Source organism: Vidua macroura, chromosome 9 (genome assembly GCF_024509145.1).
Source record: "Vidua macroura isolate BioBank_ID:100142 chromosome 9, ASM2450914v1, whole genome shotgun sequence".
Classification (NCBI taxonomy): Eukaryota; Metazoa; Chordata; class Aves; order Passeriformes; family Viduidae; genus Vidua; species Vidua macroura.
In genome coordinates, this window is record NC_071579.1 from 22,419,045 (window position 1) to 22,431,897 (window position 12,853).

Below are 12,853 nucleotides of genomic sequence, written 5' to 3' on the forward strand. Positions count from 1 at the left end.
CGCTGTGGGGTGACAATGCGGAGCCTCACAGCGAGTACGGTGCTGGCAGGGGCCACCCAGGGCCATGCCTGGAGGCACCGCAGTGCTCTGGAGGTGCCACGGCGTGACTAGGGAGCGGCGCCGGGAGTTGGAGGAGGAGCGATGCCAGGCAGCGGCCGTGAGGGGGGAGCGGGGCCGGGCCGCTTCCCGCGGCGCCACCGCCACGCGCTGGTTCTGGGGGGCGCTCTGCGCACGCGCACCGCCGCCCTGCCGCAGCGCTCCTCCGGCGGGGACCCTCTGCCCGCGCGCCATTGGCTGCGGACGCCTCCCGCGATTGGCCGAGGCGCGACCTCCCGCGCCGTTCCATTGGCCGGCGGCGGCCGCTATGCGGGCGGGCCCCGCCCCGCCCAGGCGCGCCATTGGCGGCCGCGGCGCCCCCCGGCGGCGGCGGGTCCCGCTGGGCGCGCCCGGCATGGCGGCGCCCGCAGCCCCGCGCCCGGGGGGCGCAGCCGGCGGTCGAGCGCCCGGGGCCGGCGGCGGCCGGGTGAGGAAGGGCGGGGGGTGGGGGGGGGAGGGCGTGCAGGGCCGTGCAGGGCCGCTCACAGCGGCTGGCGCGCCGAGCGGGGTCCGACGGGGCGCGGCGCGGCGTAGCCCGTAGCGGAGCGCGTCGAGGCGGGGGCAGCCCGGCGGTGGCGACGCCGCTGCCCGTTCAAACCCAGGCTCCAGCCGGCCGCTGTCAGCTGGCGCACAGCTACCGTCCTGCCCGGGCCCAGCGAGCCCCTCTCCCCAGGTGCCGGTACCGCCTCTAGCGCAGCGCGGCGTGCCCGGGACTCCGCGGGGCTCCGGCCGGCGCCAGCGCTGCGCCGGCTGCTCCCCCCGTCCGCAGGATACCCCGGCGCTGTGGGTTTGCTCCGTGGCGTGTCGGGAGCACGCGGTGCTCGCCAGGCCTCGGCGGCCAGGGCCGTGCTGGGCTCGGCTGTGTGAGGTGGGCAGGAGCGGGGCTGATGCTCTGTCACAGCGCGGCGCTGACTCTGTGACGGCCAGAACAGGCGGCTGTCTGGGGCGGTTCTTGTTTCGCTGATATGCTTTGGGGAACGCGTGTGTTTTATCTTGTGGAGGAGCGCGGTTTGGAATCTGTGCGTTATGATGGGTATAGGATTGCATGTTTTGGAGAGGATGCCCGTTGGAGAAGGTGGCTCCAGCCTCAACCTCTTTTTCTTTCTCAGGTCATGTAGAAGAGCAGATTTAATGTGAAGATGGGACTCTTGGTGTTTATGCGTAACCTGCTGCTAGCTCTCTGCCTCTTTCTGGTACTGGGATTTCTGTACTATTCTGCTTGGAAGTTGCACCTTCTCAGATGGGAGGATTCAAGTAAGTAGGGGAGCGGTGCAACTGTTCCTGGGCTCCCTAAAACGTCTGTTAAATAGTTGCAATAGTGGTGAGGTGGTGCTGATTTAGTAGTATTACGGGGATGTGACTAAGCCCACTCAAATGCTAGAGCTTTTAGTATGCTTAAGGGGTCGAATTTGTGACTACCTAATGCTCTTTATGGCTTTACTTTTATTACTGGGTACAAAAGCAGGTTCATGCTTTATAAACCTAGTATTAGAGATTTCGGTTCTTGGAATATTCTGTTAGTTTATGATTCCTAATTGTCAAAATAAAGAGGTATGTTGAGGCTTTTATTTCCTGAATCCTCTGTGCATTTTAAGATATCTAAGATAAGTTTGGTTTTTTCCCTCTGGTGAATTTTGATTTCTTTCTGTAATCATATATGCTGGTTATCTCATCCTCTTACTTTGTCCTTCAGAAATCCTCATCTTCCATTTCTCTTCCATGTTATTATCTGCCAACTATCTGTCATCTAAAGGGTGTCTTTCAACCTTTTTAAGCCCAAAGAGACATCTGACCTCATTGAATACAATCTGAGGATTGTACTGTGAAGTAAGGCCATAAGAGGTTACAGTTGCAATGAAATCAGGCTGAAGTTTGATTGCTCAGTTGCTGCTCTTATTTTTGTTTGTGTTGACTTTGCCTGCATGCAAGAACTATTTATTGAAAATATAAAAACAAGAAAACATTTCCCTCCTCTCCCCTCCTGCCCAAAACACAAGCCAGCCTTCCTTGCAGCTGTTCCACAGGCAGTTCCAGATGTCTCAGAGCTGACTGTTCCTCCCTGGATCAGCAGCTGAGAAACACTGATCCAGAACTGACAAGTCAAACTGACTGGTCAAATGTCTTCTTTGCTGTACTGTGTTTTTTGTACATGCTGATAGAGGTTTCTGCTGCAATGCTTCTTAAACTTTGAATTTTTTCCTACCTCTGTGTGCTCCAAATCTGTTGTTATGCGCTCTTAAGAAGTTTTGCATGATGACAGATGATGACTTGGATATGTCACTTGTGCTGATGCACTGATTTTGACAGGGGGACTACTGAGGTGCCTTGGACTAGAACAAATATTGTAAGACTAAATTTGTAAAAGGAGATGCATAATGTTTTTCTGAGCAGGGATTTTTTTCTTCAGGTTTGTGCTTCAGAGAGGCAGTTAAAAATCTTGACTGTGTTTCTGCAAAGTAGCAGTTTTGTTGACAAGGTGTAGAAAATCCTTCCTGCATGAAAATAAGTACAGTTGTGGTTAAAATAAAATTTTATCCATATCTGCTATTGCATGATGATCTGTTATGAAATGATACCACCTACTTTACTTCCTTCATGCCACCAGGAAATCATGTTGGACTTCCCAAGGCCTGCAAAAAAAAAACCTTTCATGCCACAACTTGTTTGTGATCTTTGTTACAAATGAAGAAGCAGCTATGTGTTTATGTGTTATGCTGGTGCTGGGGGAGGGTTCTAACTTTCTGCAATCCTCTTTGGATTTTGTGCCTTTAGCTTTGTGTGCTATTTGTTATTTTACACAATATCAGTTCCTGAGGAGTTCTGTGATAACTTTGGTTTGCACTGCAGTGTTGCAAATCTGTGTGCAGATGCTGTGGATTTCTATAAATGGAACACCTTTACCTGGAAAGATGACTCTGAGTTGCAGCCTAGTTAGAGTGATTTCTGTTGAGTGCATTGGCTGCTTTTGGTTGCCCAGGATGTTCTGACAGGGGCACTGTGAGGCAACATAATGGACCTTTGGTTTGGTGTGTCTCCCTTTTTCTGATCTTTTGTGTAAAATGTATCATTCATATATTCTTGGAAATTGCAGTGCTTGCATTAAGCTTGTTCAACATGTACAAAGAGATGATGCTAGCTTGAGGATTTAGCTTACTGTTCTTTATCAGTTGCCACAATTGATTTAAGCTGTACTGTTATTCCTTCTAGACACTTTTGTGGATTGTGTCTTAAATATTGGATGAAGTTCCTTGAAATATTAGCATAAGCAGCAGTCTATTGTAAAGGGGCAGATGTTACTTTTGAAACAGTAAAGATGGTCCCTGTTTTCAGTTGGTCTTTGGACTTTTTTATGCATCAAACCCCAATTTATTTATCATGTAATTTAACACAGGAGGAACTTACGCAAACTTCATATGAAGAGTTAATGATAAATAAAAATTGTTCTATAAATCAGCATTTGGAAGTTAACAATTGACAGATTTAATTACTTATTTAACTATGATTAGGCCTTCTTGAGAATGTGTAATACGATACAATGTATAATGGGGCAATTATACTTTGTATTTGCTGAAGGGGAGCCTTGCTTACTTAAGTGCCCCAGATAGGTGGTGCATGACTGTTGTGGTTTTATTTCCTGAATTACATTGCAGTGTGTGACCTTGTAAATTTCCTCAAGATTGATATGATAATGCTGATGTCCCCAAAGGCAAAATTCAGTCAGATGTGTTAATTTTGGGGTCCTTAGTAATCAAAGATTATTGATTTTGTGTGAATTATCTTCTTATTAAATTATTTTCATTTCTCTTGTCACCAGTGCCTTTCACCTGTTTAATAGTGACTCCTAGCTTCAGCAGTGACATTTGTCTTTGTTCTGTTCTTGGTGCTAGAGGAGGTATGAAACTAAGCTGATCCCAGCACCTGACACCCTTGCAATCTCTTCAGAGACTGGCTTTAGTAAACTTGACACCCATGATTAATAATGGAAATAAACAAATTTGTTGGAGAGCATGGTGGAAAACACTTGATCTGCTTATTTGCTGCTTGTGTGGTTTGTTTAGTTAATGTTTTAGAAGATGCCTGTGCTTATCATTGTCATGGATGAATTTGAATGGTAACTGTAAAGTGGTTTACTGTGTAAACTAGTCTTCCTGACACTTGGATATTTGTGTATTTAGCTGCTGAAGTAAATTAATAGCTAAATTATTTTGTTTATATGTACATCTGACCTCTACAAGAAAGGAGGCTAAACTTCGAAATAGACTGAAAGATACACATCAATGTTTCTCTTAATGTTCCCTTAACATTAAATGTTCTCCACTTAATGTTAAATCTGTCCTCCTTGAGTGATGCCTCAGTGAGTACTGCAAGATTATTCTCCTTCTTGTGTGACTCTGCACCTTGCCAAAATACAAATGAGAATAGGAAAGAATTAATTTTTTAAAAGGCTTATCTTTACTGTGACGAGAATAGATTGAATTTGGCTAATGTGAACTAATTAACATTTAATTAAGTTCAACTCCTCCTCCTATTCAAGACAAACCTCCAGTGACTGCTACCCTTCTCTCATCCTTTTAGTGAGTATCATGACTGGCTACTCTTCCCCAAGCCTTGTTTCATGTTGGTGTCAGAATGTTAGTTCTCAGAGGAGCAGCAAAGTACAAAAATAAGGGGTGTAATGCTGAATGCAGGAGGGCCCTTGAGTTCTGGTGATGGCTGGTAGTACATGAGCAGGGTTTAGTACAGATTTCCTTTTTCTCTTTCCTGATGTTTGTAATGCAGCTTCAGTCTCTGACAGTAGTGGTAAGAGATGTGCACTGTCCCTGCACGTTCTTCCCAGACAGGCGATAACAATGGATTCCACAGCTCTCTGATGAAGTGTTGAGTTGCACAGAGGTGTGCTGAGCACATAGAACTGATAATGTGATGTGGGAGACAAACAAGGAAATAAATAGTTTGTAGTCAGGTTTAGCTGTCCTGAACATTCTAGAAGGAACTTAGAGGAGCAAATAATTGTACTGCTGTTCTTTGTGTTTCTGGCCACTTGGTTGTTGGGGAATTCTTGCATAGTAATGGTAGTGATAGGAGCAGGCTTTGAAGGTCTGAGGCAGCCTCTTTCCTAGTAACTTCCCATGCTATTCCTTCCCTGGTGCATTTGGCTCTGAGGAGGAAGGAAGGTGTTGTCTGTACCAGTGTGAAGATACAGCTCATAGGAGGGTGCACTGTTCTTTGAAAAGTATGGTGGGAGATGGAGTTACTTAACCTGATATGTGTATAGCTGATTTTGCAACTTCAAAATGAATGTGTTGTAAGGAAGGAATGATTCCATTACAAAGCATCCTGGCAATGGAAATATTGGACTCATTCCCCCAAGTCAGCTTTTACTTTTCCCCCCTCTCTCTCAAAGTATTGAAGTATACTTGGGACAAGTACAGTGTGATGCTATTTTCTTGTTCTCTATTGTATTTCTTTCTACATTACCACTGAACTAATTTAAAGAAATATATACTCTGCATGAAGTACTTTTGCCAAAACCCATGTTAATACAATTTGAGCTTGTCAGTTTGAATGTGGTTTTTGAAACATCTCCAGGTACGTTCTGTTGATGTCCTTAAAAAAATCAAGTCACTGTCATCTGTTGCTCTGTGTTATTTTCAACTCTAATTCTGGCAAGGCAGCCAAAGAGATAAAGCTTTGGAAAGAGATTTTCCGAAGGTATTTCAGGACCCTTATTCTTTTTACTCCTTTTTTTTTAATGTCTGTTTCCAAGGGAACTGAGGAGACATAAACAGGCAAAACTGACTCGCTTCTGGTTGCAGGTTTTTAATCTGCTTGCATTTCCATGGAAACCAGTCATGCAGCAAAAAAGGCTGAATTAATCAAAAGCAATCAAACCTTGATTATCAATATAAATACTGGTTTATCTCTTTCAAAGTGAAATGGTACTTTTGTCAATTCTTCTATTAGGGTCTAACAATGTACTGAAGAAATGGATCTTCTTGCAAGGGTTTGGAAAATGTTTACTCTTTGTGAGGTGGCTCATGGATGTGTGGTGGTATCCAGGGTGGATGGGTACAGCTGTTGCGTCTTGGGCTACTGGGAGTGTTATTTGTTCTGCGTCAAGGGAGTGGATCTTACGTACACTGACATCTGACTTCCTTCTATTCTTTGTTTAGTGAAGAACCAATGAAAAGACATTCACTTGGTGTGTGAGCAACTAGGCCATGGAGACAAACTTGTCCTCTTTGTGGAGAGAGTCACGTAATGATTTTGTGTTCTGCTGTGACTGTCCTACTTGCCTTTGCCAGAAGATGTGAATGCAGGAGTGCTCCTATCAAAAAATAACAACTCCAGGCCAGCTCAGCTTGGCACTGGGAGCATAAATCTGATGAAAGTTGTTTGAGCTGGGATGGCTGAATTGATGGTTAGGTGGTTGAGGGAGCATATTTTTTGGCAAGGCACTCACAGTGCTGTTGTGAGTGGTAGCAAGCAAATGGTGATGGTAACAATTTTAATTGCTCTCTATCTATGGCGTTAGCTTTAGGAGGGGGGGTGTGTGTGTACTCTTTAAAGTAGAATTTATTGCTGTTGTCTCTGCTTCTCAGGCTGGAAAGCCTGGAAGATTGTGGACATTACTTTTTTTTAAAAGACTGCTTTGACAGTATTGTGCAGCACTCTAAGCTTCCTGAAACAGTTGCTTTTTTTTTGCTTTTTTTTTTCTTTGTAGGAAGAGACTGGGTACAGCACTGACATGGATTATTGTGAATTCTTTAATGTTTGAGTTATTAGTAACTTCAAGGTTTGTTTCATCCACTCAGCTGTAGTGTGTGTTTAGTGCTGTACTTTCTGCACCAAAATTGAGAACAAATGTTTAGAAAGTTCTTATAACATGGATCCAGCTAAAGTTTTATGGATCTCCACTAGTTTTCAGATGCTTTAGGGATTTGAGGATCACAGTGATGCTTTTTTGAAATGCTAAAAATAGCAAGTAATGTTATTGAGGCAGCAGTGAATATTAGAAACAAAGATGTAAAAATAGAAGTTAAAACAAGGGTTGTCTGGTAAAGTAGCTTAACTTTTTCTCATATTGGGCTGAAGTATTCCACTTGTGTTCAGCTTGAAACTTAAAGCTATGGTGGATAATTCTTTTATCTGTGCAGAACACAGGAAAAAATTTATTTGGTGCCCAGAAATTGTCACTGCTCAAGTTACTTTTGTGCTCCCTCTTAGTCTGCCAGAATAAGGAACATGGCTGAACTTGAACTCCAGCAGCTCCAGGACACTCAGTTGTGGTAGTATCTTTCACAGCTGTAATTGTGCCAGCTATTTCTCTCTTGGCTGGAAGCTGACGTGTGTGTTCCTGATTGCTCTTGCTGCGGCTGTTAAATGTAACCACACAGAGCTGCTGCCCAGCTCACCCAGGGCAGCTGCCTGTGTGCCACCAGGACAGAAGAGATAGTCTGCTCAGTGAATGTGAATCAGAGCTTATGAGACTTCAAAACAAAAATCAGAAATTCAGGAGTGCCTCTCTGTCTTTTAGAAGGCAGCACTTCACAGGACAGACAAGGAACATAGGGGAATGAACGTGCTTCGTCTTTTTCCCATCTGTTACTGCTTATTTAGTGAAATACACAGCATTACTTTATGACCCAGTTGTCTCTCCAGGAATTTGGAGTGCTGCTATAATATTAACAGTACAGGACAAAACTCTTCAGGGAAAATGGGAAATGATGCATGACAGAGCTGTTGAGAGAGGGAGCAGGTATAACATGCCTTGTCCTTGGGATTTCTCCAGAGGAGGAAACTCCCTGAATACTCTTCTGGCTTTAAGAGCATATAAGGAGCAGGTTTAGTGAAGGTCATTAAGGTCATAGCACCCTAAGCATGTTGTGGCTCGAGGGGTGGCTGTAACACTGTACTTGTACTATCTTCACTTTGGCCTTTTTGGGTTACTGTTTTAGTTCTGGACGAGTGCTGACTTTTTAGGAAGATGGAAAAGTAAAGTGCAAGAATACTTCTCCATCTCTCTGCTCACAGCTGGGCCTTAGTTTTGCATTTTGAAATAAGTAAGTTGCTCTTGCTTCTCTTAACAGTGACTGTCTTGATGGTGTTTGAGTCCCTTTCTATTTTCCCCTCTCTCCATTTGTGTTATTAGTGCTGGGTACAGTTGAGGAACTTGCCCAGTTTAAAACAGAGTGTGATTTTTGTTTGTTTCACTCAGTTGACCTCAGCCTGACTTAGTGCTTCACTTGCTTCACTTGCTCAACTCGTGCATTTTCTCCCTGGCCTCCCCACAAATTTTTGGGAAGGGTATGTTCCTGTGACTCTGGATGGGTGCACTGGGAGAGTGTTCATAAGGAGCAGTGTTCAGTGTCTTACATGCAGCCAAAGCTGTGTCCTCTGATATGGATTTCCAGAGGTCAAAGTCAGCAGTTTTCCATATTCTGGAAAGGTACATTGCAGTGAAAGCACTTTACCTCTGGTAGCAATTGCTCTGCAGCTGAATGCTTTCAGAGGTGAAAGGATTTATTCATCTCAGCTGACTGTGAACCCCTTAGCAATGCGTTCAGCTGGAAACAATACCTCCTTGTGAGAGCTGTGTCATCCTTAGTGAGTGGTTCTCTGCCTCTCCTCCTCACCGTGCAGCCCCCCACCTCTCACCTGTACCATTGCAGCACTGGCTCTAGTCATTAAGGTATTGCCAACCTCAACGGGAGCTCCCCCCACCACTCATTTGATAGAAAAGATGGCACTTTTTCTGTTGACTTTGATACAGACAGGCTGGCTTTGGGCACCTTCCATGCTCATTTCAATTCTGTTTCACATCAGTTCTGCTGACATTGGGACAAAGGATGTAATTTGTGATTTGTCTCAAGTTGGACAGCTGCTGCTGCTGTGATCTGAGCATGGCCTTGGTACTGATTCTGACTGTGCCTGTGACACTTAGGGATGTTTTTCAGAGGAGATTTTTCCTAGTTTGTTATCTTCTGTCAACATTATCACTATAACATCTCATTTTTTGTCATTGCAGTCTGGGTTTACATCACAGTGTCAGGCTGAGGCAATAAAGCAGCCAAACAACCTGGGTATGACTTGCAAGGACAAGTACACTTAGGTCATGAGGTATAGCTCTCTATGAATTATGTATCTACTCTGCATTTCAGAAGGAATGTAATTTTGCATCGAAGCAAAAAGTAATTTGTACTGTGCATGCATATCCTGAATAGATGTTTGAACCTGAGGTAGCTGATTTCAAGTGGTTATTCCTTCATGGCACTGGGTGATTATATTGCTCTTGTATTCATTGCTTTCCTGAGAGAGTAACAGTGAGTGAGGATAGTGCCAAAATCCTAGTCAGGTACAGAAACTAGGGGATGTTTCTTAACCAGTTCTTGGTATTTTGCATAACAAAAGGCCTCAACAATCCATGAAGTGTGTATCTCTGAGGGTCAGAATTTAGCATTCATTGCTCAGTTCCACAAAAAAAAAAAAAAAAAAAAAAAAAAAAAAAAAAAAAAAAAAAAAAAAAAAAAAAAAATTAGAATGTGTTAAAATCAGCTATTTCCATTTTTAAGTGCTTATAAACATGCATTTTTTTAAACTTCTTTCATGTCCTGCTGGGATCCCTCCTACTTTAACTCGGTTCTGTTACAGCATGTCACTTTTTCACAGTTGTTACCCTGTGAGTTTCAGTGTTTGGAGACTGATTAAATGTGAGTCATCAGAACTGCAGCAGTGCAGGAAGTGTACCCCTTAATCACTCGCAGAACAAAAAGAGTTAATAACTACAGCAAAGTTTAAATGATCTCTTTTATAACAACAATGAGTGTGCATGTTCCAAGGAGGATCTTCTTTCAAAGCACTATGAACAGAAGCATGTATGCTTTAAAAGAAGTAGTGAAAAAAAGATGGCACAGAAATTAATAAAAGCTGAGTTTTCCCAACAGTTAAGTAGCTGATGACTTCCTGCTTCTGAAGGCTTACCCTTACTGTTGCAATGTTAATAATTTATAAGTGCAATTGCATCTATTTGTCTTTGTTACAAGTTAATCAATCTCAGAGTAGCTATAAAATACTACGTAAATATTGTTTCTTAGCTGTAATTGTGCTCAGACACTCTAATAAAAAAATGTACTGAGGCACATTTCTTAGGATGAAGGGAGATGAATAGACTTGACTCAGAAAGGCAGAGGAAGCTGAGGCACAGGAAAGTCAAATTTTTCTACGTCATGCAGCAGCTCAAGGGCAGAGCTATGAATAGAATAAAGGTCCCAAGGTTTTTCATCTCAGTCCAGTTGGCCAAATGAGACTCGCTGTCCTATAATTACACATTCTATGTCTGTAGTTCAGGAGGGCAGCAATATGTTGAAGTTGCTTGCTTGTGGGAGAGGTCACCTGTGGATGCTTGTGAAAGCGCAGTATTTCAGAGTACTGTACTGATAATAAAGCATGGTCTGCATGGGCAGTGCTGGTGGAGTGATGTAGGTACTGTAATTAGGGCATGATGTGGCTACTGTGAGTTGCTGCTAGAAGCTGCCTCAGATGCATCTGTACAAGTGCCTTCAGAACAAAGTGTACAACCTGAAATGTTGTGAATTCCGATCTTTTCAGCCTTCAGATTTGCCTCGTCGAAGGCCCTGTACTTCACGCTTTCTAGCTGCTTCAATACCAGGGAGTAAGGGAGTAATTTTTTTTTTTATAGTGGAAAAGTTTAATTTTGCTCTCCATACATAAGGTCAGGACTCTCTGTTCTTCTGTTTAAACTCTAAGAAAAATACATGTTCAGGCAGACTCAACTTCTAGAATTTCTGATCAAACAATGAAAGACTGAGCTTTCACAAAGAGAGGAATAACGAAACAGTTCAGGCCGTTTTAACCACAGCAATCACTAATGCTGTGGGTATAATTAGAAACCTAATTACTGTGAATTTACTTGCAAAGACTTTTCAGCCTTTTGAGACTTGCCCCACACAATTCTATCAGGTTCCAAGTAGAGCATGGGTGGTTCTCTATTAAACTGCTAGGAAATTAGTAATGCTGCTTTTTTTTTCTGTTAGCACTGCTGTTATAATCTCTGTTTAAAGGTACCTTATCTGAACAATGGAAGGGCTTTTATTATTTTTCATTATGATTCATTTTAATATTATTTTCCATATATTTGAGTCCGGAGCTTTTGTGTTTGGGTCAGATACTTCATTAAAAGCAAAAGCCTGAGTTAATGCAATGTAAAGAGTGCAAATTGAATTACAGTAGAAAAATGTGTTAATTTTGATTGAATTTTCTAATTTTGTCTTTTTATTTAACAATGCTTCAAATATAGTTTTAATATTTCTAAACTTCTGAAGTACAGGTTTATGCATTGATTTTAATTAGGTATGAGGAAGGAATTCTTCACTGTGAGGATGGTGAGACACTGGAACAGGTTGCCCAGAGAAGTTGTGGCTCTCCCATCCCTGGAGGTATTTAAGGCCAGGCTGGATGGGGCATTGACCAACCTGGTCTAATGTAAGGTGCCCCCTGCCCACAGTGGAGGAATTGGAGCTAGATGATCTTGTAAGATTCTTTCTAACCCAAACCATTCTGTGATTGAAAAAGAGGCCTTATTCATATTAGAAAAACATTAAAGCTTCAGTACTGTATAACAGTATATTACTTCTCCTCACTGTGTATTTGATTTCCCACAAAGTTGTTTTTATAATTATAGCACATTGTATTATATAACAGTTTGTCCTTCTATGAATAGAAACTGTGCCATTATCTGAAGAGATTTTGGGCTGGTGTTTTTTGACCTTTGAACGTCTTGTTTCTTGATGTATTTACTAAAACTTGTTTTTTTCCAAGAAGAATTAAAAATAGCTTGTATACTAAAGCTAAGTATTCTTCATGTTGTACTCTCCTATGCAAATTACACTTCCTGTGTCAAAGGATGGGTGGGTGGATAGATGGATGAAGGACTAGAGAAATTTTCTGTTGTTTAGTGGATTTGCCACTCTTCTGATACAGTCTTTATGCAGATGCAGAATTCCTTCTTAAAGATTAACTCTGACCTCAGGAAATGGCAATTGAGAAGAACCATTAGGGTAAGAGCAAAAAGCTTGGTAAGTTCATTCATTTCTAGAAAACTTTGTGATTACAGCATTAAAAGGAGCTAAGAAAAGAATTTCTTACTGCTGACTTCAATGTAATTTCAGGAATTTAGGACTATGTTTTTGTTTAATGTACAATCATGTGGTCAAATGATTTAAAAAGAACCCCTAAACTATCTTGGCTGTTGTGTATTAATTATTGGTGTTGACATAATTTTGTACTAGTGTAAGTATACTTTGTTCAGCAGTTGTGTGTGTGTTTGTGCCTTTGCAGGAAGGGAATTACCCCATAAGTAGCTTTACTTATCCTTGTCCCCATTCAGTATAAACTGATCTTGGGATGGTTTATTTCTTCAAGGACCTGTTTATAAAAATGTCTAAGATGGCTATATAATAAATTTTTACTTCGTCCTATGTGAGCATTTTTTTCATGTTTTATACTTGTCTGTTTCTATAAGTATTGATTTTTTTTTTTAAAGGCACATCAAGCCTCATGCTTGAAGTGAAAGTTGCATGCATTTTTTTGGTAATGAATTAAGTTTTTTGCCTGGTTCTGTGTTATTTTTTTTCCCCGGTCAAATACTTCAGTCTTTGTAAAGACTAAATAACATGACAAAGTAGGTAATGTGAAATGGGATTTCTGTACTGGAAACTTTCTGCTGAGCTCCTGGCTA

The 12,853-nt window shown here is 42.2% G+C and overlaps 1 protein-coding gene across 6 annotated transcripts in view; it reads left to right on the forward strand.

The window, feature by feature from the left end:
• Positions 1–435: 435 nt before the first annotated feature.
• Positions 436–12,853, forward strand: part of ST3GAL3 (ST3 beta-galactoside alpha-2,3-sialyltransferase 3) — a 174,137-nt gene continuing 161,719 nt past the window's right edge. The window contains exons 1-2 of one of the 6 annotated variants that reach the window (XM_053984959.1): positions 436–523; positions 1,206–1,350. In XM_053984959.1, the coding sequence (XP_053840934.1) occupies positions 1,236–1,350 (115 nt within the window). In that variant the 5' untranslated portion in view covers positions 436–523; positions 1,206–1,235. Of the gene's footprint in view, positions 524–922; positions 965–988; positions 1,351–12,853 lie in introns of those variants that run through there. The other 5 variants (XM_053984961.1, XM_053984960.1, XM_053984958.1 and 2 more) reach the window with 5 other exon arrangements.